This window comes from Galeopterus variegatus, unplaced genomic scaffold (assembly GCF_000696425.1).
Source record: "Galeopterus variegatus unplaced genomic scaffold, G_variegatus-3.0.2 Scaffold2853, whole genome shotgun sequence".
NCBI classification, from domain to species: Eukaryota; Metazoa; Chordata; class Mammalia; order Dermoptera; family Cynocephalidae; genus Galeopterus; species Galeopterus variegatus.
Genome location: NW_007728964.1, coordinates 37,185 through 65,063, shown reverse-complemented (window position 1 = coordinate 65,063; position 27,879 = coordinate 37,185). Strand labels below are relative to the sequence as shown.

General features: G+C 35.1%; 1 protein-coding gene across 6 annotated transcripts; it reads left to right on the top strand.

The window, feature by feature from the left end:
* Nucleotides 1–538: 538 nt before the first annotated feature.
* Nucleotides 539–26,125, top strand: AP1S2 (adaptor-related protein complex 1, sigma 2 subunit). 6 transcript variants are annotated; one of them, XR_551263.1, is made up of 6 exons: nt 539–717; nt 7,037–7,145; nt 7,711–7,848; nt 11,711–11,805; nt 23,719–23,727; nt 24,570–26,125. XR_551263.1 is itself a non-coding variant. In XM_008583211.1 (5 exons), exons 1-5 carry the CDS (start codon nt 539–541, stop codon nt 24,615–24,617), a joined length of 483 nt encoding a protein of 160 aa, XP_008581433.1. In that variant the 3' UTR covers nt 24,618–26,125. The 6 variants fall into 6 exon arrangements, 5 of the variants coding, with proteins under 5 accessions (XP_008581433.1, XP_008581434.1, XP_008581432.1 ...); XM_008583211.1 differs by lacking the exon at nt 11,711–11,805; XM_008583212.1 differs by lacking the exons at nt 11,711–11,805; nt 23,719–23,727.
* Nucleotides 26,126–27,879: the final 1,754 nt, after the last annotated feature.

Below are 27,879 nucleotides of genomic sequence, written 5' to 3'. Positions count from 1 at the left end.
GTGTATTTATGAGACCTCTTTTTGGTTAATATTTTAGATCATTCTATTTTGCTTAAAATATGCTAGCATAAAATGAAGAGATCATTCTACGTGATAAGCAGTATGTCTGCAAGTAACTCAGCCTAGAACTGGAATGGCCTCAGGGTGAAAAATAGGTCTCCTGTTTCTTTCAAATGTAAACCAGTTGATGTCTCTTTTGATGTATATAGAGAGTGTGGAATGTATATTACAGGTGAAAAATAGTTTCTCAAATTGCGAATTACCTTTCTTTTTCTTCAAAAATTTCACTCCAACTTATTACCTGTTTTTCTTTATTTTCACACGCTCCCGTGCAAATGTCAGGGTGGGTTGGAAGGTTTGCGTCTAGTAGGAAGATCTTTCTAAAAGAATGTCCTGCTATTTTAACTAGCATAGAAATATTGATGGCTGCTAATCATTTGTCAGTTAAATGTCCACTCTCTCCCAAAGCTCTGTAAGACATGTAATCTTTATTGATTAACAGTATTGCATGTACTCTTGATTTTATTTATCTTAACAGATGCAGTTTATGTTGCTTTTTAGTCGTCAAGGAAAGCTTCGACTGCAGAAATGGTATGTCCCACTATCAGACAAAGAGAAGAAAAAGATCACAAGAGAACTTGTTCAAACCGTTTTAGCACGGAAACCTAAAATGTGCAGCTTCCTTGAGTGGCGAGATCTGAAGATTGTTTACAAAAGGTATAATTTTTATTTATCAGAAAGGTGAAATAGCAGAATCAGATATTAGGTCACTTATAATGTGGAAATTGCAGACTTCTGAGCAGTGACATTTATAAGTAATGATTAATAAATATTTAGATGAAATAGGTTTAAGGTAAAGCTTTGTATTTTTAAAATAACTGCTGTTTTGATTGATTACCCAGGCAGAAATGATAAAAGCAGAGACCTAATTATATAAATTAAAGGCATAAATGATTATTCATGCTTAATCATCCTTTTAGAAAAATTCAATGAATTCATTTCACTGCAGGGGAAAATAGGGTCAGTATTTTAAATTGTGGGAGTAATTCTCTGAATTTAGACAAGCGTAAATACAGTCTAGTCTCTTCTTGCAAATTTAGGAAGTAATGACCGATATTTGACATTCCTTTTATCTGACTTTTAGAATCTTACTCATTTATAAACACCTTGAGTACATAGACATTTCAGTCATATAGATGTTTTAAAACTTTGTGTATATAAGGATCTGTTAGTAATGTTTATTAATTTGAAGTACACTTGTTGCTGTGGTGGAGGTAAATAGATTAGATATGATAGATAGATAATTTTGCCAATGATGGGTTTTTTAAAATTTGAGATTGCAAAATGACTCATAGATTGGCTTTTAACACTGAGGTTTTTAAAAACTGCTATACATCTTTATTTTATTAATATCTGAAAGTTTGAATACCTTAAAATGAATTTCTCAAGATTGTTTTAAGCAGGTTTAAAGAAATACGGTTTCTTCTTTTACAGGATATGTTTTGAGGGACATTTACTTTGTTTCTTCTCCATTTCTGTTCCCTTTTGAATAATTTACCGAATTTAAGATAAGAGCCTTTCTGCATATGAAAAATTATCTTGCATGGAGAATATGCAGGGAACTAACAGTATGGGACACATGGGGGTGGAAGAGAAGTCAGGTTTTCTCCTCGGTTTCCCTTTGTAGCATCCCAAGTATGGAAGGGGATTTTTATGGGGAAAATTATAGAGGAAGAAATGGAGATTATAGGACATAGAGAGCTTCTTAAATACTGTAGACTCCTCTTTATTATAGAATGAATTTAGTCATCTTTGGGTGATTTTGTATCCAGTGTTCGGTTTTGTACTTGTTGGAAAAGATCATAGAAAAATCATCTCATTTGAGAGCTGGGAGATAAAATAATCTAGTCAAGTGTTTTTTTTTTTTTTTTTTTTTTTTTAAGTTTTTTGCCCTAGGGGGAGAACCTTAAATAAAACAAGTAGAATTGGAGCTGCTCTTGTGAAATCAGGAATGGGGATTCTGTACCCCTGCTCACTTGGCCTCTGCCCTTTCTGCGCAGGAGACAGTTCCTGAGTTTGAAAACTACTGTTGTTGATCAAACTTCAATTTTACAAAAATGGGAATTTGGGAGAAGTGACTTGTCCAAGGTCATATGCTGGTTACTCACAGCTTAAGCATGGAAAGCAAAGGTTTAAAACACAGGTGAAAAAAGATCAGATTTGCATTTCTTAAAAAATTGAAATAGGACAATGGATGGGGGTCTGGGACCTGCAGGATCAGTGGGATACAACATGATAATCAGGTCCTGAACCAAGACACTGGAAAGGAGAGCTAGTACCCAGGTAAGTTTGATAAGACTTGGTCGCTCCTAGAAGCGGGGAGGACAGCAAAGGAAAGGGAGGAATCAGGTGATCTCCACATTTCTGGTCTGGCTGATAGGGTGAATGGTGAGCCAGAGAACTCAGATCATTTTTGGGTAAGTTGACTTTGGGATGCCTATGTGAGTTCCATTAACATATGTTGGCATATGGTGGGCACAGGCATGGAAATCTGAGGAAAATTAGACATAAAGTGTTAGATCACCAGCGTTTAAGTGGCAGACAAAGGACCTTCAGAGTGGAATGAGAACCGTGGAGTACTATTGGGTCAGTAAAGTCAGGGAAGTAGAGAGAATTTCAAGAATAAGATCACCACTGCCAGATGTCACATAGAGTTCGATGAAAGTGAAGAAAGAATCTATTTACAGTGAGCATCTCATAAAATGCCCCGAGCCAGAACATTTTCAGTGGACTAGTAGAGACAGAACTCTCGATGTAATGGGGTGAAGCTTGAAGAGGTGGAGAAATTTAAACACCACGTGTAGACTGTTCTGGGGAGCTTTGCTGTGAGGGACAGAAGAGGTGGTGACCACCCACAGACATAGGAGTGGGGGACAGGATTAAAAAAAAAAAAAAAAAAGGTCTGAGAGGCTTAAGCTTATTTCTAGGTAGGGGAAGGAGTCCACCGTGTGGAGGAGGAAAATATCAGCAAGGGAATCGGTCCCTTGAATGGGCTATTTATTAAGGGAAGAAAGGAAAACACTGCACTCAGCCTGATGCTGGGCCACTACTTTTTCTTTTGAAAGCTATAAAGGGTAATCTAATCTGACTCTGATATGTACATCAGACCCCTTTAAATAAAAGGTGGACTTTAAAAAATGACAGCTTTATTGAGATATTCATATAGAAAAGGTGGAATTAAAATCTGTTTTTCTATACACTCCCCCCACCCCTCATTTTATGCCAAAAACCTCATCTTCTGTACTTAAGGACATATTTTTTGTTGATGTAAACGGGTGATCTGTTTTCCCTGTTCCAGCTGGAAGAGAAGACCTTTTAAGCAGAGGAATTGCTGCTTAGCTCCTGAGAAATTCTAAATAGCACTTTGTTGTTCAGCCTGTGATTTTTATGTCTTTCTTAAATTGTCTCATCCACATTCTTCATCCTGAGTATCTGGCATACAACTTTCCCTTTTTGGGGAGGGAGAGGTAGGGGGATAAGGATAATATAGCTGAAAAGACAGACTGAAAATCTTGGGAGTTGCTGTTCCCTTTGTGACTTTGAACATATCACTTTGCCTTTGTTTCCTCATCTCTAACTGCTCTTGAAGATCCCTTGAAGACAGACTATTGTATGCTTTTTTGATTCCTATTTTGTGCAGCATTTTATGGAAGAGGCACTGGATTAAAGTCCTTTTAAAATTAATTTTAAAATATTTACACCTCCAAGTTATTAGCTTAAGAATTTGTCAAAGAGTACTTATTGATTTTCTCTACTAATGAAAGCATTTTTAATAACATCCGGGGGGTATTGAAAACAGTTTAGCTATATTCACCCACTGTCAGCTGATATTTAGCTGACTGCGGAGAAGTCATGTGTTTTGAATATAAGAATAGGCGCTTTCAGATGTTCTCTGAGTGCCAGTAATTAGAGTAAGCCTTAATCCACTGTGCTAAAAATAACCAAACATACCTTTCTTACTAGTCTATTATTAATTTTACTTCAGATTTAAACTTACTAAAAGAGCAAACTGAGCTCATTATCAAATTTTTAAAAACCATTTGGTCCTCAAAATAGGGTACAATTCAGGTTCTCTTGGTAATCTTTTACCGAATCAGTATGCCATTTTTTATTTCTTTCCCTCTTCAAAGCTCTTACAGTATTGCTTTGAACATATTTTCATTTTTGCCAGGTGCAGGATTACTTGAATACAGTTGCTGGCTATAGTTTTTAATATAAAACTTAGGCTCTGGAGTCAAATTGCTGTTCCTAGGCAGGTTATTCTAGCCTAGGTCTTCTATAAGTGCAAGTAATGATGGTGTGTATGGTAGGGTTGTTGTGAGGATTAAGATGGTAAAATATGCAAAAGCCTTAGCTAACAGTGCCTCACTTAGAGTGAGGACTCAGCGAATGGGGCCTGTTATTATGCTTGTGTTCCTTCCTTCCCTTAGCTTTCTCGAAAGAGGTGTGTTCTGATCATCCTCATAGCTATCTGTTCACACCTACAAGGAAGAATTCATTAATTTGATGGCTCTTTTTCCATTCTGAGTGAAAGTAAACAGTTAGGTAGTATTGAGATGTTTTTTTGTTTGTTTTTTAATATTGCTGGTTGGTGCTTAGACACATCAGTCCTGATGATTTTTTTTTTTTTTTCCTTTTTTGTCTTTTTTCGTGACCGGCAACGGGATCGCAACCCTCAGTGTCGCGCCCGTACCGCGACCGGCAACGGGATCGCAACCCTCGGTGTCGCACCCGCACCGCACTCAACCAGTGAGCTGACCGGTCTGTATATGGGATCCGAACCCTTGGCGGGAGAGCCGCCGCGCTCTCAGGCGCCGCGCTCTACCGAGTGCGCCACTGGGCCGGCCCAGTCTTGGTGATTTTTAAATTAATGTTTCTGAATGATTCCTATAATTTAGGACCTTTGACTAGTGTTTAAGTGCTGTTTATATTTGTAAGTAAAGAAGCAATACTGTGGATAAGGAATGAGGATGGTACAAGCGTTAGATTGTTTAACAGTAGCATTGAGGAAATCTTGAAAATAAAAGTAAAAGGAATTTGCTTGAACCAGACTATTAGTAAACTCCATGTAATGGAATTATATAGCATTCTGTTCATAGGAGCTTGTCATATCTGGTTTTTAATCTACCATTTTTATGCCAGTCCCTTTAATATTTAGTTTTCTTAATACAGGGAATCTTACGTATCGTTTGTATCAGTTTCCCCAAATTCAAAATTCTATTTAATGATCATGGGTTACGGAGGATGGAGAGTTGGAATATCCCATTGCCTTTTAAATAGATAGAAACAAGATGTTGAGATGGGAAAGAGAGGAAGCTCTTTGTTAAAGTTGGAGGGGGTGCTCTGTTATGTCTGCCATGATTTATTCCTTTCACGATGATAAATGAATACGTTCAAATGTCTACTCTAGAAGACTGCAGGAGACCCACCACTTTAAATAACTTACTGAATAGAAATCAGGTTGAGTGGACGTGCAAAAAGTCATGGTATATATGACAGGGGAGCTGGTATGTTGAAGTGGAGAAAGGCCTGGAGTTAAAGTCAGAAGATCAGGTTTCTTGTACCAGTACTACCACTTGTAGGCCCTGTACTCTTGGGCTTTCCTGTGTGTTTATCTGTAATCAAGGTTGATAGTGCTGCTGTTGAAAGGATTAGATAAAATGAAATATTTTTGATCATATTGAAATTAACAGTGTTTGTGAATAGTAGTTATTTTTATATCGAGGAACAGGAATACATTGAATCTCCAAACTGAGGGTGTGTGTGTGTTTTCTGTGTATTATTTTATATTGACGCTATGAGCAGTAATTGCCCATTGTGTTTTTCTGAAAATCATTTAAGTGCTCCTCAGTGAAAATTACAATCTCAACTGAGACTTGTTTAGAATGTCTTAGGTTTTTCTTTTCTTTTTTTTCAAAAGCCCTTAAATATACTTAAACCATTTAAAAATGCTCTTTTAATCCTCCTTAAAAGGACTTCTATGCCTCAAGGTTGTACATTAATAAACTTGGTTTCCTTGGGTCAAGTATAACCTAGTCCAGTGTGCTAGAATCCCAATTTGGAGGAGAATATGAGTTTCCCAACCTTATTCCTTCTTCTGTGGCAAATAATCTACACTTCAGTTCAACAGAGTAGAACTTGGAAAAAATCTTTTTCTTTTTTTATTTCCCTTTTTTTAGAACTTGGAAAATTTGAGGGCAGGTCTCAGTTTCCCTTAAGTGATAGGAACTTTCTGTTCTTTTTCTCTAACTTCTGTAATAATTTGGAGCTGTTCTTTTCTTAGGGTTTATTCCACAATTTTTAGAAACCTCCTTTTAAAAACAATTCTGTGCTATTAGAAGTCAAGATAGTGTTTACCTTTAGGGGTGGGAGATTGTGACTGGGAGAGGATGGGAGAGGGGTTTCAGGGTTCAGTACTGTTCTGTTTCTTGATATGGCTGCTGGTACATAGATGGGTTTTACTTTGAAAACTCATTGAGCTTTTATGACTTGAAGTCTTCTTTGTGTGTATATTATACAGTACTTCAACGAAATGTTTTAAAACATTGACCTCGCATTGACAGTATTTTCAATAAGTCTTTCAGTTGAAGGGTTTATTTTCTTCCGTGTTTTTTTGTAGTATGAATTAATCACTCAGTATATTTCATTTTAATCAAGTAAACTTAAGAAAAACCTGGGTCAGTATGTTTTAAACTATTCATAGAGAGGAGTTTGAAAGGAAGGAGAGCAAAATCAGTTACTCTTTCTAGGTGGCATGATTGAGCGATTGTTTTTTTTCTTTCTTCTTGCCTGTGCTTTTCAAACTTTCTCTTATACATTCATTACTTTAGAAGTCTAGGAGAAAAATAACCTGTACTGTTGTAAAAGAAGAAATAAACTGTATAAGCATGGGGTCTTTCACAATAGCATATGAAAATGTATTTAGAGAACATGATTACAGGGTAACATTTTTTTCCACATTTGTATTTTGTTACAGATATGCTAGTCTGTATTTTTGCTGTGCTATTGAAGATCAGGACAATGAGCTAATTACCCTGGAAATAATTCATCGTTACGTGGAATTACTTGACAAGTATTTTGGCAGTGTGAGTAGTATTTTATTTTAGGAAATTGAATGTCATAGTATTTTTTAAAATCTTTTCTCTAACAAGTTTATTATTTGGAGAGAGCAGGAATGACTGTTTCTTGTGAGTGGGCTTAGTCAGTTAACTTCCAGAATTGCTGGCCCTTCAGACATATTCATTTAATTATGCTGGTAAGAATGAGTTTTATAATAGTGAAATAGAAGGGAGTCTGACTGTAAACATTAACATTCTGGAAGTGCTTATGTAGAATTTAGATTCAGAGAGCAGTTCTAATCACATTACCCAGGAAATAAGTTCAGTTTTTACAAGTAGAAAATTATTATGTTGCCCACGTTGGGAGTGTACAGAGCCAGGTCTTATTCAGCTTGTAGGCATTGTGTTTTCAAGTACTTGAGATTTGAAAATCAAGCTTACTTAAACTAGTGATGCTTAGCTAGCATGATTGCCATTTTAAGAAAGAATTAAGATTGATCACTCTGGTCAGATTTTATTTACTACCTGATAGTGAATAAGCATCTTTTGCTTCCTTAAGTTTTAACGGTATTTTTTTTTTTTTGCTTTTCAGGTGTGTGAACTTGATATCATCTTTAATTTTGAGAAGGCGTATTTTATTTTAGATGAGTTTCTTTTGGGAGGGGAAGTTCAGGAAACATCTAAGAAAAATGTCCTTAAAGCAATTGAGCAGGCCGATCTACTGCAGGAGGTAAGTTTTCTCGACTAGGCGCTAGCATGTTTTGCTCTTGCTAGGGAAGTCTCAGTCATCATTCTTACAGTTTCAGAAATTAACTCCGAAGCATGCTTGGCATGTAGTGTCCATGTGCAGTTTATTGATTGGAATATGTGTCAGTCACGTCAACTCAGTTATCTATGGAGGTGGTTCACTTTGGACATGGTCTGTCAGTCAGGCCTCTTCTTGATGGCCCATTTTTGGAGCCCGAGACAGTGGAATCTAAACCTTTAGAGGACTGACTAATTTAAGAAGGGAAAAGATTGGCCAAAAGTAATAGTAAGTTGAGAACTTTCCATCTTTGTTTTGAATTACTTAAAATAACCCCCTTTTTCATTACTATGGATAATCAGGAGTTGACTGTGAGATTATGGCATTCTCATTCCAAATTGGTTCATATTTTCACCTCATATCCATTAAGTGCAAATGTAGCCAAGCAAATGATAGTGTTTTCTAATGACACTTTTTGTGAACCCTCTAGTCTTGTGTTAGCAAAACTAACTAAAAAGTATTTGTATTTCTCTCTTTGCTCTTCTTAAATAACAAACCATGTTCTGTCAGACTACTATATTCTTGTCTTACCTCCCTATCCTCAGAACCATAACCTCCTTCCCTTTGTAATAACTATAGTCATCCTGGGTTAATTGTATATTTGATGCTAATGTACCTTCTATTTCCAAAGTTTAAAATTTCATAGATAAGGTTCATTTTTCTAAAAACTTAATGATATCTTAATTCACATATCAAATTGAATTGCTTTAGAGCTAATTGTGCTTTTATCATATAGAAAGTTTACAGCATGAGAAGGCATTAGTAAATATAAAAAAAAAAAACCGCAGTGTGTTTTCACTAAGGTAGTTGTTAAGTATGTGTGTGCATGTATATAAAAGGTCTTGAATATTTTGACCCATTGGTTCATTTTCCAGAAGTATGGTTTTGTATTTCCAGTTTATTTTAGCCCCTTCTTGTTCATTACATATTTGTTAATCAGTTTGTTCTTGTCTTTTTTCATTATTAAAGGAGACTTTAAATCCATTTTTTTAGTATTTCTTTTATAACAGAAATGTCAAGTTTTAAGAGAGTGAAATTAAGGGAAGAAGAATAACTTTCTTTCTGTATGATAACTTCTTGGCCTCTCTGGGGAGGGGGGAGCTACTTGGGAATCCCCCTGCATCAGTCATCGATTGAGTTAGCTGTGGGGATTGCTCAAAGTTGAGATGACATCATCTGGAATAAACATGTATTAAATGTGAGACAATGCATTGTGCACTTAATGATCTTGTAGTTATCAAAGAATGGTTAAAGTGCCTGCAAAAGTGAGGTATTTTATTGGCAGCCCTGATGCCATCTGCTGTTCACTACTGAAATGAGCATAGACCCTTTGCCTTTTGTGTACAGTTTGCTATGGCAGTTTATTAATTGATGACAAACATGTCATTGTGGAGATATTTTTTAAACATCAGGTATGCTGACTGCAAGCTCATGTTCAACTGTTGTAAAATTGGTTTTAAAGTTAACACCTCCTTATTTTGCTGTTGCTAATCAGACTTTTTAAAAAATTCGGTCAAAACCAGGATTAGGAATTGGGAATTTTTCATATTTGTCTCTTCCTTTGATCATTTTTATATTTTATTACTATGGAACTATATTTTAATGTTTTTCCTGGAGAGTAGTGTTTAGGGGACTGATATCTCCCTGTGCCTGGATTAATTTTTAAATGCTACTGGGAAATTGCTATAGACTTTATATGACAGCCATGCTAAATTCGTCTTATACCACGTATTGAGTATTTAATATACTAGGGGATAAAAACATTATTACATGTCCATATTTATTTGTGTGTGTGTATATCCATGTATCCCTATGGGAGTATTTTAATAGTTAATATTGTCTCTCTTTTTGAAGTGCTATTTTTATGTCTTTAAGTGGGGAAAGTAGGAATAGGGAGAGAAGCATAGGATGACTATGGTCCCATGTACAATTTTTCTTACCCCTTCTCACCCTTGTTTAAAAAAAATTGACTACTGTTATTACAGTTTCTTGTTTTCAGAAGAGAGCTTTGGCCCTATGTCTCGTCTGTGACTACTTTGACATTGTTTTGTACACAAATCAAACTGAGTAGTACATTAAGACATTTTCTATTTAGTAGTCTGGGTGAACCGTTTTTCTTAGTCATTGAGGTGTTGAGGAAGCAGAAGCTGGTGGGCCGTTCTGAATTTGGAGTGAGTTAGAATACATTGCAGCATAAGGCCGTGGGAGGCCAACCTCAAGTCTGTATGGGGCAGTAAGGCTTTGGGTTATCCTGTTCACTACATCACCATAACGCAGAAGAAATGCAGGGATGACAAGATGCTCATTTCCTAAAGTAGATTCATTTATATGTTGAGACATGATACAGGATTACATGTCTGGGAGAGAGAGTATTTGAATATTATGTTTATAAAATAGAAGGTGGAATAAGATGAGGAAAAGCACTCCACAAAGGAGAAAGGAGAAAGTGGAGGCTCAGTGAGATTTCAGTGACTGGCCTGAAGCCACCTGTTTAGCAACTGGCAAAACCAGGATTCCAAACCCATATCTGCTAGACTGGTCGGGGCTGTGTGAATTGTAACTACTCTGCTCTGTCCCCCCATTTGTGTATTGTCTTGGTATGTGTATTTTAAACGTTCTGTTTTAGATACCAACTTGTATGTTTCTCAGTCACATAGTAAAGAAATTCATAATTCTCCCAAAGGTTTTTCTGTATTGAATGGAGTAGATTTCCTAAGGCTAATCCCATTTTTGACTTCTTAGGCTGGGACTTTTCATTGTCTAAATTATTAGTAGTTGGAATTTTTAATTGGGAATGTAGATATAAATAATATTTTTCAAATCATTTCTTGTTGGATTGATCAAAATGCCTGGACCTGTCATAGTTTTTCGGTCTTATAGTTTGGGTTGTAGTAATCACTTAGTCAATGTCATAAAATAATTTTGCTTCCAAAATTGTAAATATAGCTGTAAAGATACTTATCTAAATTCTGCCTTAAATTCGTAGTAAAAATTCGAATTGGTTGATTTTAATGTAATTTTTCATGTATCATGATTTTTCTGTTTAGTGTCAGATCTTTTACTTGGATTGATTATTTCTAAGCACCAAAGATGACTTTGAACTTATAATGAACTTTTATCTGGCTTAACGGTATATATGCAAACCACAAAAAGATTTTGATTTTAATTCTTCCTTAATTTGAGAAATATACATTTCTATCTTTAAGAATGTTTATTTTCTTCAGAAAAATTTCTTAAAATTTCCCTTTTACACAACTTGTATAAATATCACATAGTTTAGAATCCTTCATTATAATTGCTAAAATATCAACAGACATTGTGATTAAATAATAAAGGTGTCTTTTTAATTTTACTCGATTACTTGGTGAATGAGATTGTTTTTGACATTTCTAGACTGAACTCTATGCCTTTTGGTATTTAGTTGTATGAATACATAATTAGATTTGAGAGTAAAGCCCAGAAATTGGCCCATTATCCAATTTTTAATATTTGACTGTTGGAATTTAAAACATGTCTTTTTAACATGCCACTGGTACTAAAGTTGATTCTTAAATTATTAAAGTACAAATGCTTAGATTTTTAAGTTGATTTTTTTTTGGAATACTTGGAATATTTTTCCCCATCACCTATTTGAAGCTAGAGTTTTGGGGGATAGAGTGGAGGCGGTGATGCAGTTGAATTTATTTTATAAACACTAACATATGTAATGACAAAGGATATAATAGCATGACATTTATTATGTACAGTCAGGCACTTACCAGTTTTTCTTTGCTCCTTAATTTTATAGAGCCAGAATGAAGAATGGGGAGGTTTGTCTGAGGATATCTTATGATAAAGAGCAGTCTAAGGCTTTAGTCCCTTTGACCCCCAACTTATTTATTGGTAACTACTAAATTTACATTTTTTGTGGCATGGATAAAATGGGTGCTATGCAAAGACTGTTGCACGTGAGATGATTTCAAGTCCTTGCTTGATCCGTGAAGATCAAATATGTAAATACCAGGCATTGGGCTTTAACCCTTAGTGGTAGGTGCATGATGGTATTCATCAGTGCTTTGAGATGTGTCAGCCTTTCTTTTTTATACTAACAGCATCATTTTGAAATTTGTGGTGGTTTTTTTCTTTTGAGCTTTGTTTGCTTTTGGTATTGTTTCTCACTTAAGTAATCTGTGCAATGAAAAATAAGTGAGGTACCAAACGCAAGCATTACACTCATGAATTTGCTTCTACTTCAAGATGATCACTTTATGAATAGATTTACTGGATTTGCAGTTGTTTATCTGCCTTGTCTAGAAAGTGGTGCTCTATGGAGATTTAGTGCTACTAAAATTGATTTATTTTAGTGCTGGGGGCTGCATGATATATCTTAGTACTGTGCTATATCTTTATGAAATTAATAATTAATAAGTCTCTGGGACTGCATAAAATGGAAAGGTAAGAATCTTAGGAGAAAAAGTGATTTCTTTAAAAAAAATGAAGCTGTCATAACTTAAAATTTTAAGTAAGTACTTCTTGAAGTATTTAATATTATGTCTTTTAATAAGGAGTTTTGGGTTAATTATTTATTTTTACTTTTTGGCAGCTGGGTAGTACAGGGATGGGTTTTTTGAAAGTCAAATATTACTAATTAAGAATATTTGGACATGTTAGTCAAACTCAAGAATATCTTAAATTGTTTTAAAAGAGATGCTTTCAAATATACACAATAATGTCATTTAATAGCAAAAAAGTATTTTGATATAAATCTTCAGGATTTGCTTTAATAAGACAAACTGCTATAATTCCTTGGTAATTACCAGTGTTTGTTAAAACATTAAAGCCTAAACCTCTTTCTTTTAAATTGGGTTAAAAGTTAATAATGCTATGGTCTTTCATGCGAGCATATTTAAATTTTTTATAGGTAAACTTGAAATGGAAAATACAGTAGGGCAAATAGAGAAAATACAGGAAGCAGAACAAATATTACCTTTCACTTGATGTTTAATAAGAAACAGTTTGGCCAGTTTTCAGTGTTTTTCAGGATGTAATCATTTTGCTGTATATTTGTGTTTTTGAGCTTTTTTTCTTTGTCTGCCTTTTAGAATTTTGAGGATTTTTCCCCCTTGCTGTTTCATTTCTAACTCCTTTTGAGCCAGCTCTTGCTACTGTGAGCTATCTATAATGATGAAAAGTTGGACTAGCTTAAAATATTCAGTAACTATAAATTTGATCTTCAAAAGTTTTTGTCTAGAACCCACAGTAATAAATACATTTTTATATCACAGTACTACATAAAGAGAAACTGAATAAAGTTATTGAGTAATATGTACTCTCATTTCTTGTTTTGCAATCTCATATTTTGTATTTTATTTTATTTTTTGTTTTTTAAGTGCTGATCTAGACCTACTAAATTGATTTCATCAGACCTAGGATTGGGACCTGCACAGGGACCTGCAAAGAGCATATTCCAAGGCTTTGGTGACAATTTATTTCATTAAAAAATACTTCCTGAAAAATTTCAGGTTTGAGTTCTTTTTTTTCCCCTACTGACATTGTATTTTCTTTTGTTTGGTCTGTTGCCTTTTTAAAATAAAAGTACCCATTATAGAAAAAATAGTAAACAGGCAAGCACACCAGAATATAATATTACCCACAACCAGGGCCAATTAGATTAACTCGGTGGCTCACGTGGGGTGGGGGTGTTGCGATTGTGCTCCCTCCCCCAGGGCACATTGGGCAATATCTGGAAATATTTTTGGTTGTCACAACTGGGTAAGCAGTGCTACTGGCATTTAGTAGGTGAAGACCAGGGCTGCTGCTAAATATCCTACAGTGCAGAAGACAGTCCCTCTAGAACGAGGAATGATCCAGCCTCAAGTGTCAGTTGTGCCCAGGTTGAGAAATCCTGGTTTAATTTAACACCATGGAATAAAGATTGCATTTACATTTATAGACTGCTACATCTATTCAATATTATATGTAATCCACAGTATAGATAACCAGCTGAAAATGAATCAAAAATGTAAAAGGAGGAGAGGAAAAAGCCTAAAAATTGTGAAAGGACAAATATGCTTAAGAAGACATAAATGGCTATAAAAATCACCCCTGTGATTCACCAAAATTACCTTTACTTGATTGTCATTGACTGGGGAGATAATCTATGGTTGGCTTTAGAACCTAACCCATGAGAAAGCTTGTGGGATGTCACTATATAATTTAATTTCCTCAACAACAACCAAATCTGTTAACTTTTATTAAGGTAATTGAGTTTCTTATTTGGAAACCAATTGAGTATACCCTGCAGGCAGTCAGAACACTTTTCGAATTTTCTGTCAATTTCCCCATCCACTTTAGGGATTTGATAATTTCTTAAAGGAGAAATAGTTTAAATGACCAGAATTTACATATATAGACTTTTCTTTTGCTTCATATATAGACTGTTTTTGGTTTTGTCCCCTATTAGCCTTAAAAAATTTCCTTAGTAAAGATATTTAGAACTTGAGGGTTTGAAATTATGTGATCCCAAGAAATGTTTTGTGTTTGGAAAACACTGATTAAATTTAGAGTATTTCAAGGCAAATAAAATAGTTACCCTAGAATATGCTTAAAATATTTCTTTACAGTCTAAAGTTATATTTGCTAAGCTAATCTGCTTTTTAGTTTAAAATTACAACTAACTGCCGGAGAAAGTAATTTGTCCTTAGTATTTTATAACTAGCAGGTTTTAGAGCAGGCTTTATTATAAGATGCAGTAAAGTTACCCCCCTCATTATTTGTAAGACAAATGTAATAGAAGTAGGTCAACACCACAATAGAAAAAGACTGCAGAAGACATGGATAAGTAATTTACAGATGAAAAAAAAACAAGTGGTTCTTTTATTAAGGAAATAGAATTAAAATATCAACTAGACCTTTTTTGTTTGTTTCTTCTTGGATTGGCAAAGATGAGAGAGACTCTTGTTGCTGCTTGTGAGCACTTAAACTTATATTTCGTTCTGGAGGATTAGTTTAGTGAAATCTATTAACAATTAAATGTGTACACCTTTTGACCCATCAGTTACATTTCAAGGAATTTTATCCAACAGAAATATACAGATGCACCATGTTCAGTATAATATTAAGCCATTGGAACTCACCGAAATGTCCATCAATGGGAAATAGATTTAAAAAATTATCGTACAACCATACATGAAACTGTCACGTAGCTGTAAGAATGAAATCATTTTCGATGTAATGATATGGAAAGATACTAAAGGTATATCAAGTGAGAATCTAGGAGCAGGATGTTAACTAACTTAAGTGTTACCTCTGAAAATGTTTGAAGTTCCTTCTCCCTTTATATTAGAAGTGTAGAATAAGCATTGTATTTAATATTATAAATTTTTTAAAAATGGAAAAGTGCTGCTGTGTGAATGAAAGTGTACATTGTGTTGCTACAGATAGTAAAACTAGAGTAGAATTTACTAAAATAAGGTTTTGGCACGTAAAGTGAAGCACTTGTCTGCTCTTGGCCATTTTAGACACTAACCATCTAGAGCAACCATATAGCTCTTGCCACACATTGCTAACTTAGCATAAAGAAAAAAATCATTTGACTTTCTTTGTGCTTCACAAATGCTCATGAAATAAGACTGACACCAGGAACCATCATCTAAAAGGTGCCTTATAAAGTGCTAAAGTGCTTTCAATTCTTCTCTTTTTTTATTTATTGCTCAAAATAAATCTTTTTTTTTTTTTTTCCTTTTTTGTCTTTTTTCGTGACTGGCAACGGATCGCAACCCTCAGTGTCACGCCCATACCGGACCGGGACTGGCAACGGGATCGCAACCCTCGGTGTTGCTCCCGCACCTCGCTCAGCCAGTGAGTGGCCGGTCTGTATGTGGGATCCGAACCCTCGGCGGGAGCGCCGCTGCGCTTCCCAAGCGGCGCACTGTAGCAGTGCGCCACCGGGCCGGCCCTCAAAATAAATCTTAATGTGAGATTGGATACTCTCCGGCCCTTTCGGTCTTTAACACAAGGAATAGGGTTCCAGAGTTAAGAGTAAGGACTTTGCATACTTTGCCACAGAATCAGTTAGGGGCAATAAAAAGGACCATTGTGTTCTAGAGCATGAAGGACTGAGGGTACTACTTTATAGTGCAGAGAATTAGTGAAGAAGCCCTTTTACAAGAAAAACTGGAATAGAGCAATAACTTGAAATTACATTTATTTATATTTACTTTTCATTAAATATAAATTATTTTCTTTTTTAGCACACTGTGTACTAGAAAAAGAATCAGGAGAATAGGGCTTAAGTCTTGGATATCCAGTACCATTAGTTTACTTAGGCACGTCTCATCTCATCAAGACTTAAGCCTGCATTTAATTGCTAGCTTACCAGGGTTCCTTGTAGCTTTTCAGTTGGTTTTACTTAGTCCAGTATAGTGAATATCTAGGAAATTTTATGGTAATGGAGTTTGTCTTTTCTTAGGAAGGTAGGTGGTTTTGAGAACAGGTATAACTTGATTTCTCCCTCCTGTGTGTTTAATTGTCATCCTACACTTCCCACTACATCTGGCCCTTTTTGTAGGGGATTGAGGACAAAATTAGTCTCAGTGCATAGGAAAGTTGAAGATGCATGTATATACTAAAAAGAAGGAGCCAATGGTGAGAGTGATGAATGACCAGCAGGAATAGAATAAAGGATAAAATATACTGGGAGGGGGAATGGGAGTGGAATCAAAAGCACTGGTCTTGGGTAAGTCTTTCTCCTCTGTTATGAGGCAGTAAAGGGGTAAAGGTGTAGATTTTTTTTTCCTTCGTTAGTAAGATGAGCAAAATAGAGAAAGTTGTCATTTTCTTGTCATTTCTCGTCATGAGAAATGACATATAAAGGGGAACCGTTGAGGACTGGGGGAAGTAGAAGGGTAGATAAATTGAGGACAGTGTGGAGCATTGGCAGTAGACTTGGTGGGGAGCAGATTAGTGTTGAGCAAAAGGATTGCCCAGGATTGAAGGCCCATTTCAGGTTGAAAATAATACATTTGTAGTCTTTATTAAAAAAATAAGAATCTGTACTAAGGGCAACTTGTGGCTTATATTTGTGTAATGCAATTGGCTTAAAAAATTTTTTTCTTACTCTGGCCTTTTTTCCCATTTAAATCACTGATGTTTTAGTGTATTAAGAAACTCGTAGTTTGGGCCGGCCTGGTGGCGCACTGCTGTAGTGTGCCGCTTGGGAAGCGCGGTGGCGCTCCCACCGAGGGTTCGGATCCCACATACAGACCTGCCGCTCACTGGCCGAGTGAGGGGCGGGAGCAACACCGAGGGTTGCGATCCCGTGGCCGGTCCCGGTCCGGTACGGGCGCGACACTGAGGGTTGCGATCCGTTGCCGGTCACGAAAAAAAAAAAAAAAAAGACAAAAAAAGAAACTCGTAGTTTGCTGGGTAGTATATATGAACTATTTCCAACAGGCGCCCAGGGGAAGAGGAAGATGGTAGTCTTGGTTCTGCACAGGGTCCCTTGTATGCTATGGTAGACTTTATTCTCACCCTCCCTAATTCTTTTGTTTTTGTTTTAGCAGCTGGCGGGTATGGGGAACCTAACCTTTGACCTCAGTGTTCTCAGCTCTGCACTCTAACCAAGTGAGCTAACCAGCCAGCCTCTCCATAATTCCGTGACTCACAAGATGTACTAGTAGTATGAGGGCTCAGAGTACTGGAGTTAATATTGAATCCAGTACAGTATTTTGTTTGCATATGAGACAAAACATATTTTGGTTAATTATGGGCATATCCCTGGCATTTAGCTAAAAATCAACCTTAAATGGTAAGTGGTCCTTAAGGAATTTATTTATAGCAGCACTTTTTCAGACCCTAGCATTCTTAACCGGGAACTTATTTAAAACATGTTATACCAGCTTAGAAGTGGTGAAAGAATATATCTTAGGGTTTCTTTTCTTCTTGAAGAATGTTTTTCCAATGAAGAGGGGTTTCTGTCTATAAAAAGTATTCTTCACAATTGATGGGTGCTAATATCTTGTTTAAGTACAGTAATATGGATCATTGGCTGTAAAAGAATAATGTGGCTCATCATCAACCTTTTCCTTTCCTAAAGGTAGTAAAAGGTCTGCCAGATAACAAGTGGTGGATATAGCTGGGATGTCACATTTGAAAACTGTTCATGTAGAATTGTTTGTTTTCATTCTTAATAAGTCTTTTCTGGGGAGGAACGGCTGCATACTCAGCCGTATTTGGGAAATCACCTTTCTTTTTTCTTTTAATGAGCATAAGCTCTTCATGGTTGGTTTTACCATGGTGTGATCTAAAATTAAGAGAAAAAACAAAAAGATTAAAAACTATAATATAAAGGCTGAAATAACTGGTGTAATTTAGGTGAAAGGTATTTGACAGACTTGAGCTTTTATTGTTCTCTCCAGAAAACAAAGAGTATGCATCAAAGCGAGAGTTTCATTGAGTGTAAGAAAACATACTAGGAGATTTGCTGGAATACTGACATGCATCAAAGTGTAGTAGGGTATATGAATTAAGTTTGAAATTATAATTTTGTCAAGTTTATTATTTATATTTTAGCATTACCTGAAAAGTCTGATTACATTAAATCCCAAGGGATAGTAACGGTTATTTCATTACACTGAGATTTTCACAGGGAATTTTGCTCTGAAAATGATCCACCATTGAGGCTTATAATTTATTTTTTACACAGACTATCGAAATAGGTTTAGAGGTTCATTGACAAAAAAGCATTTATTAAACACTGGATCGCTAGTGCGACTGATACAGAAGTAGAATTTCCCTATGAAAATGAGAGCTTCTATAAGACAATGAAGCATTTGGGGATTGAATTTATTATTAATATTAGTTTAACTTGCTGTTTCCTTCTACTATAATCTGTTTCAAGTGGGAAATAAAATGGCAGCTATCTCCTAAGAATGTTTAGAAGTTATCTGAGGATTAAAATTTAACTAGCTTTTCTTCTCAGATACTTTTGTATTTAATGGTTGTATAAGTTTAGGGATCTGTTACATATTTTGGGGGGAACAGTTTACATGATTTTGTAGCCTAACGTTTCAAAGTTCCAACTTTGAGTAAATATCAAAATGAGGATACTTAAAAAACACTGAGATAAGCGGTTTTAAACTTTTTCGAGTCTCGAGCCTTTTTGGTGGGGGTATAATCCCTTTGAGAGTCTGAAGGGTGATGGGACCTCTTCCCAGGAAAATTTATACATGATTTCAGGGAATTCCTCTACTTTCAGGGAATTCCTGGAGCCCTAGAAATCCATCTGGAGACATTCGAGTCAGTTTAAAACTTCACCTCAAGTTGCCTTTTTTTCCTTGTTGATGTGAGAAACATCTTGTCAGATAAATTTGTGGGCATACACATTTCACAAGTCTGTTTGGGTAGTTTTAAAAAATCTAGAGGTTTTTTTTTAAAAAAAAGTAATATCCTTAGTCTCAAATTCATTCTTTGGATTTTTGTTTTTGTAGCTAAGTGAATAGTTAAAAACCTGGCTACTTAAAATACCAGATGAGTGACTACTTTTCCACTCTTTCTTGGGAAAGGTTATCCTTTAGGATCTCTATCTACTTTGTGTAATAAAATCCTGATGAATTTAAACACTCATGGAAGGGAGTATTCTAACTGAATTTTCAGTTAACTCAGTATTGACCAGATGAGTTACACTGAAAATCTTTTCAGAGTACTTATAAATACAGTGTTTTAGGATTTTTGTAGGACATAGGTCATCATTTTGTTTATCATTATAAACAGTAAAGTTATGAATCTGAAATCCTGGACGTAGTTTAGAAGTTAAATCTTCAGCCATAAACTAAAGAATAAAAGCAAACAACAACTTAAATTTTCAGTAACCTTTCTTTACTGTGAACTAAATGTTCTGGAAATCTAATCGTCTGTGTCAGTTTGTATACTATATGTAAGAATATATGCATTTCTTTTGTAGCCACGTCATGAATATTTTAATGTCCCTGTGTACTAAATGACTACTCGTCGAGTATGCAGAATTTCACAGAGGAAATAGAGAGCTGATATACATGTGAAAGAAAATGTCCTCAGCTTGGTGACTGATTATCTCGTATAATAGAACATTTCAGAACCAGTACCTTTACGATTGTATTTTTTTCCTGTTCCTAACTCTTTTCTGTTTAAGTTTTCATTCTATACATGTGATCTTAATATAGCTTATTCCTGTCCACAACTGATTTAATTTCATCTTGACAGCATATGGCTTGTGAATGTTTTGAGTGATATTTCATCTTAATCACATCCATGTTATCATTAACGAACCATCTATGATTAATCTTGTAAGAGAAAAACCTGGCAATCATTAAAATGTTTACTAAAGAAAATATATATAGCTAAAGTGCTAGGTGAAAATAAGCAGTGCCATAACGTATATTGTGTGGTTTGGTCTTCAAATATTAGGGAAAAAAAAAAAAAGAAATTGTATTTAGTGTGATTGATTATCTTACAGTCTATACGAACTAATGTGTTCTAATGTATCACATAAAAGTGTATGTGGGAATAAATCAAGAAAGTAAAATTTATACTGTTATATAATATTTAAGGTTAAAATATTCAGTTTTTAAGAAACTTTGTAGTGCCACATTTATTGAATCACATTTGTGCTATATAGTAATATTGAACAATCCCTTTAAAAACTATCTAAAAGCTATGTCGGAAAAGTCTCTTTTGCAATATCTGTTGCTCAATAGTAACCCTTTCAAAGTATTAATACTGAGTTTATTTATATAGTTCAAAAATTCTAACATTCGGTTTCAATATCTTAATACTTACATTTTACTAGTTATGGTTTTCTAATATATTAAGTCTTCATTTAAATACTTAGTGCTTTGTTAACTATGGATTTATATTTCTGAATATAAAAACCTTTAATATTGATCACTATTGTATGTGCTTTTAATAAAACATGGAGCATATTTTATTATAAAAGGAAACGTACCAAATAAGTAATTGTTTATATTTAATAAGACAGTTTAAAGCCTGAGTTAAGTAAGCTGTCATTGAACAGGAACTTCAGAAGATGCTTGAACTGGTTTACCACTGAAAGAAGACCTATGCCAATGTGTTTTTTTTTTTTAAATTTTATTTTATTTTGTCAATATACAATGTGGTTGATTATTGTGGCCCATTACCGAAGCCTCCCTCCCGCCTCCCTCTCACCAATGTGTTTTGGTGAAACTTAGTATTAGGTGTGTATACAAATCAGTTATTTCCATTCTTACCATTCTTGCTGTAATGCACTGCATTTGAGGCACCTAGATATGCTATCAAATGAGAAATGTAGCATTATTCATTTAAAGCACTGGGATACATTGGTCTTTCATTTCCATTATTTTTCTCCATCCCTCCCCCTGCCCTGCAATACGTTATTCATCTGGTTTTAATGCTACATAAATATGCATTGTCTCATGCCTGTTTGCTTTGAATGCTGTGTGCTGAGCTGTAACAAAATGTTGCCTCTTTTGTTATCTGTATACAGCTGCTTGCTTTAAACTAGATTCTGAAATAGCTTTCCGTGCATGACTAAAATAAAAGTATTGCATGTACTTTGTCTCATGTGAATGACTTTTTTCTTCTCCATCCCTTTTGATAAAATAACATATTTTACATTTTCATTTTTCCAGGTAGATTTTTTCTTAATTGTGGTTAAAAAAACACATAACATAGCACCATCTTAACCATTTTTAAGTGTGCAGATCAGTATTGTTAAGTACAGTCACGTTGTTGTGCAACAGATCTCCAGAACTTTTTCATCTTGCACAACTGAAACTCTATACCCATTAATCACCAATTCCCCATTTACCCCTCCCCCCAGCCCCTGGTAACCACCCCTCTACTTTCTGTTTCTATGAATTTGACTACTTTAGTTAGTAGTTTTTCTGGGAAGTTTTGAGCTACAATTTCAGTGTGAACATGTAAAAATTACATTTTATATTATAAACACAGTTTGTAAAAAACTACTTGTACATGTCTCAAAGGGATAAAATGTGTAAATGATTCTTTGTAACTAGGCCTTTTAGAAAGGATATATATTTTAATAATGCATATTCAGTAAGCAACATGATTCTCTTCAGGAAATGCTATATAAGATTGCAGGCAGTGAGCACATACAGGAAATCTGACCAGATCCAGGGAGTAGTTAAGGGACATTTTTCCATGCCTGGATAAGCTGAGAATGTAAACTGTATAGAATTCAATGTAGGCATCCTTTATAATACATTAAAGGTTGTATGAAGTTTTAAAAAATTATTTAACGTTAAATGGAAATGACAAAATTTGTTTTAATATTTATGTGATTCAGATATTCTCTCAGTATATTTAATGTTTAGGGTTAAACATTATAAATGAAAGATATTGGCTTATCACTCTTGGGAGTGTTGCATCATTTCTATTAGACTTTCTTTAAAAACTTTATCATGAAAAGTTCGAGACACAAATATAGAGGATAAAGAACCCTCATGTACATCACTGAGCTTCAACAACCATTGACTTAATCATATTGTTTCCTCACCCCCCCGCCTCCAATTTTGCCTCAGTATTTTAGAGCAAGCCCCAGACAGCCTGTCATTTCATCTTTAATAGTTCACTATATATCCCTAACAGATAATTAATTTCTAACAGTAATTAATTTTTTTTTTTTTGGTCTTTTTTGTGACCGGTAAGGGGATCACAACGCTTGGTGCGGTGTCACCCACACCACACTCAGCCAGTGAGCGCAACGGCCATTCCTATATAGGATCCGAACCCGCAGCGGGAGCTTCGCTGCACTCCCAGCGCCGCACTCTCCTGAGTGCGCCACGGGGTCTGCCCTAACAGTAATTAATTTCTAATATCTTGTGCCTGGCTGTTTTTCCTGATTGTCTGAAAAAATGCCTTTTTACGTTTGGTTTGTTAGAAATCAGATTCCAAACAAGGTTCACATTGGATCTGGTTGATGTAATTAAGTCTCTTTTCTCTTTAAGAAGTCTTGTGAAAAATAAATTTTCCCCTTGCCATTTTTTTCAAAAAACCAGGCTATTTATGCTGTAGAATTTCCTACATTCTCTATTTGGTTGATTGTATTCTTGTTATGTGCTTAACTTGTCCTTTTATCCACCATCTGTATTTAGATGAGTAACCTGATTAAATTGAGGTTCAATTTTTGAGGGGCAAGAATACTTAGTAGATTAGACTGCCTTTTTTTTTTTTTTTTTTTTTTTTTTAAAAGATGACCGGTAAGGGGATCTTAACCCTTGACTTGGTGTTGTCAGCACCACGCTCAGCCAGTGAGCAAACAGGCCATCCCTATATGGGATCCGAACCCGTGGCCTTGGTGTTATCAGCACCGCACTCTACCGAGTGAGCCACGGGCTGGCCCAGACTGCCTTTTTAAAAAAATACCTTTATTCACTAAAACTGAATTTTACTCATTTTTCATTATTACACAAACATACTAAAAGGTGATATGAACTTTATATAGAGAGTTGATTTATAGTATTTCAATTTAGTACTAAATGCTAAGTACCTTCATTTAGATTTCAGTTGTGTAATCGTATTGGCTAACATTTAATGAGCAATTTCTATAAATCAGGCACTGAGCCTTAACTCACTTAATCTCAACATATGAAGGTAAGTACCATTGTTCTTGTTTTCCAAATAGGAAACGTCCATAGCATTTAAGTAATTTCCTTAAGATTATACCATGAAGTGCTTTATATACAATTACATCTAACGTTCTAAGGATTTATGGTTTAATGTAATTTTTCTTCTTATTTTGTGCTGTACCACGATTAGGATGCAAAAGTAAGTTTATTATTGGATACCAAAAATTTACATTGTTTTTCTCCATTAAAATTAGTGTTGCCTTTTAATTACAAATTCATTGCTAGTAATACCTGTAAGTTGACCTGTTTGGTCCTTTTTTATTTTGTGATGTGCAAACTTAGCTACTTTGGAAAATCTGGAAATAATTTTTTTCTAGATATGCCTGCTTTGTTTTGTCTTCCTTTGATATTTAAAAATGAGTATTGGTTGTTACTTAGGACAAAAATGCCTATTGTCCCAGAGCATTCTTTCTGTATGTGGCCTCCACTGATGCCATTGGTTGCCCTGGGGGAAGTTGGCTGTTTATGAAGCCTTGCTGCTACGGACACAGTTAAGTAAAACCTCGAGGAGGAAGACATTTCCGTATATATGTGACAAAAAAGAACATGGAAAACAAAATTAGGTGAAGAATTGTGGGAACTCAGGGGGAGCGGGGTGGGGTGGTTCCTACTTTTTATTTGGAGGAGGTTTTCAATTTTAACACTAAGGTAACTTTCATGCATATAATTGAGTATGTATGATTTCATAAATTGCCAGTGTGTTTACATTGAACTTGACTGCTTTTGGTTTTATAGTAATGGTGTTAGCACCATTGGTAGTTAATTAGTAGGTATTTAATGAAATACCTGAAAATATCTTCTGTGATCTCCAATGTTTTGGACCCCAAGCCCTCAATAACCACTGGCTGTCACTAGTAGAATGTTCCTATGACACTGAATTGCTTTCTTTATTCTTAAAACAAGCATGTCCTTCCATATCAATTTTTCATATTCTCCGGACTCCCTGGATCTGCTTACCAGAGTCACATTTTCCCTCCACAGGAAGCTGAAACCCCACGTAGTGTTCTTGAAGAAATTGGACTGACATAACTCTCCTCCCTTGTTGATGACTTCTTGTGGCATTTCACACACTGTAGATGGTCACTGCCTTCATGTCCATGTTAGCTAATGGTGTAAGAAGATGTCTTGTCAGTATTACTGTTTTGCTAAGCTGCTTAACACAGGCCTACACAATTTTTTTTAAAAAGGGAACTTTGGGTTAATCAAATGATAAATTAAGGGACTTAGATATGAATTAGAATGATGCAGAAAGATACTTTTTCTGGAGATTTTAAAGTTTATAGGTCAGTTTCTTTTAATCTGATTATGTGCATATATGAAAATGACATCTATATAGATGTAAAATCAAATAATCAGGCAATATACATTTATTAATTACTGTATTTGACAAAGGAGACTTAAATTATAATGTGAAACCTGGTTTTATGAAACCAAGCACTAGTGCAGCATTTCAATGTATATAAGAATAAAGGGAATTGACATGTCACATATCGAGTGAAAATTTAACTCTGTTAAAACTTAACAAATTTTTACCAAAGATCTGTACTGGAAACTACATATCTTAAAGCAAAGGGAATAAATAACTAAATTGGAATAATGCTGTTTTACACTAAAATTTATTTCTTAGGCATTCGAACCTGGGATGACAAACATTGTTTTATAATGGTGAGCACATAATTTTTAAGGCCAAGGCACATTTGATTCCTGAGATGAATTTTTTGTGGTCATAATCATTTAGTTGGTTTCCTTTTGATGCCCCCAAATAAAGTGGGTATGTTATTTTACCAGGAATTCTTCATAATAGTATCTTACAGAAAATGTGTTACTCTCTTCACAGAGTGTGGAGTGTAAAGTCACTGTTAAAGCACTAACATTCCTTATGGGTGCTTGTTAAAGCCAAATTTATTTTGCTTCCCTCTTCTTAGAAGTGCTGCAAACTTTACAACAGCTTCCTTTCCTTCCATGGCACTGCCTAGTTATCAGAAATCTTATATAAATTTTAAAAAGACACCTTTCATATAAAAAAGTGAGTTAAGTGAGAGAAAATGGCATTAGTTGGCCCTATATTTTTTAAAGCTATAGAATTGTTCAGCATCACTTTTATACATACTTATACGTATCTAAATATGTCTTCATGGTTTACATTTTCACTTGTATATGCTGGGCTGGATTAAGCTTTGTAATTGTGACCAATGTTGAGGCTACGTGAGCACTGTCTTATCACATCGCCAATTCGTTATAATAAACGTTCAACGTACAAACACTGTAGTGTGTTTTTATCTCTTTCCAAAAGTTTGTCAAACTATGGAGAGCTGATGAAAGAAGAATTTTTCATTTTTTTTTTTTTCAGTAAAATGTTGACAATTCCACTCCATTTGAATGTGGTTTTGTTATAAGCACACACAAGATAAATGGTGGAAGACTTAAGGAGGCCTTCATGTACTTCAAGTTCATTAAAAATAACATGTATTCCACGCTACCAAGAGCTTATCTACACATTTATTTTCAATCAATAAATGCCGCTTTTAAAACCTTGATGCAATTGACTTTACTCTTTCTGAATGAATATCTAATTGCCAGGTAATCAAGAGTATTCAAATCAACTGGATTCCTCTCATTCCCTCCTCCCTGTCCCCCTAACTGGATGAACAGAAAAAAAAATTTTTTTTTAAAAGACATAGGTTTAAAGAGCCTCAGACATGCAGCTATTCACTGAAAACAGCCCTGTGGGCTTCTGCTAGCAATTTAGTTGTAATTTTTGGATCATAAATAGTAATTCAGGTTATATGTACAAAAATACATTAATAAATTCAGTAAGTTCAAGATGGACATTTATCAGGATAATGAACCAGTGGTTTAAAAACCTCCTTCCCTCCCTACCACACTGCCTATTAACATTTGAGGGTAAAAGTCACTGAAATACCAGTTGTCATGAGCTATTCATGTAATTATAAAATAGGCCCTCTGTTAGATGGTTTTGCCCAACTATAGGCTAAGTAGGCTAATGTAAGAACATTACATTATTAGTATGTAGAACATACTAATGTTCTGAGTATGTTTAAGGTAGGCTAGGTTAGGCTAGGCTAAGCTCTGATGTTAGGTAGGTTAGGTGTATTAAATGCGTTTTTGACTTAACGACATTTTCAACTTACAATGGGTTTATCAGGATGTAACCCCATCATAAGTCAAGGAGCATCTGTTTTCAGCTTTGCATACCACATTTAATTGTGTATGTCTGGGCTATATTTAGAAAAGTACTGAAAAATACTGATTTTAGTGATAATTATTCAGCATTAGTGAACCTGGTAGATAGTTCTGGAAGTTTTCAGTAATTTTTAGGATAAAGCACACATTTAGAGTGGAATAAGTTGGATTTTGGTAGAGGATTCTTAAGGTAAATGTACTTCACAGGGCCTGGTTTTCCCCAAAGCCTTGCAGTTTCAAATATTGACCTTGCGTAGGACTGGAAATTTTCCTCAGGCTATAAAGTCTTTGGTGTAAGATCTCTAACACAGCAAGGTTGCTGGCTCAAAGACAGACTAGTTACTGACTGATGTGTAAAGATAGATACTGGAAAATTGCTGGAGGGAGAAGGAATGTTTGCTAAGATCAAGCTTTTGTTGGTGGATCACTTAATTGTCTAAGGGAATGTCATCTGACTTGTTTCACGGAAAGTTACCAGTCTATATTGTTAAACTATAACCCCACCTATGTTCTCTTCCTGTAACTTCCTGGTCTGGAAAATAAATGCAGGAAGAAAACCCCAAGTTGGGGTTAATTTCCCAAGGAAGGGATGCTTCTTGCTGGAGGGTTCCAGGGAAGTTAACCACTTCAGGGCTTCTCACTGCTCAGTAGAGATGGGCTTTGAGTAATCCTTTGCAGCTCTGTCACCCAGGGGAAGTGGGGTGACAAATCCGTGAGGGGTAAAGCAACAGATTTTTTAAAGTAAAATTATTCTGAACCATATACTTCATTTCTTTTATTGACTGCAGATTAAAGAATTCCTATCCTTAACAGATATCACACAGAAGTCTCAATATTTAAGAAATTTCTTCTTCCTATTTCATTTTTGTTAACTTTTCAGTATTTTGTACAGCTTTAAGTCCTTATTCCCAAATCTCAAATTGCCAAATGCCACATACTCTGAAATTCAAGATCCCAAGTATGTCAATGGAAAGGAAGTTATGAAAAAATGTATAAGCAAGTGTGAGAACATCTTTTCTTATTTATGATCTAAAATCTAGGGATAGTACTTTGCATGATGCTTTTTCCTACATTAAGTTCTCTTTGA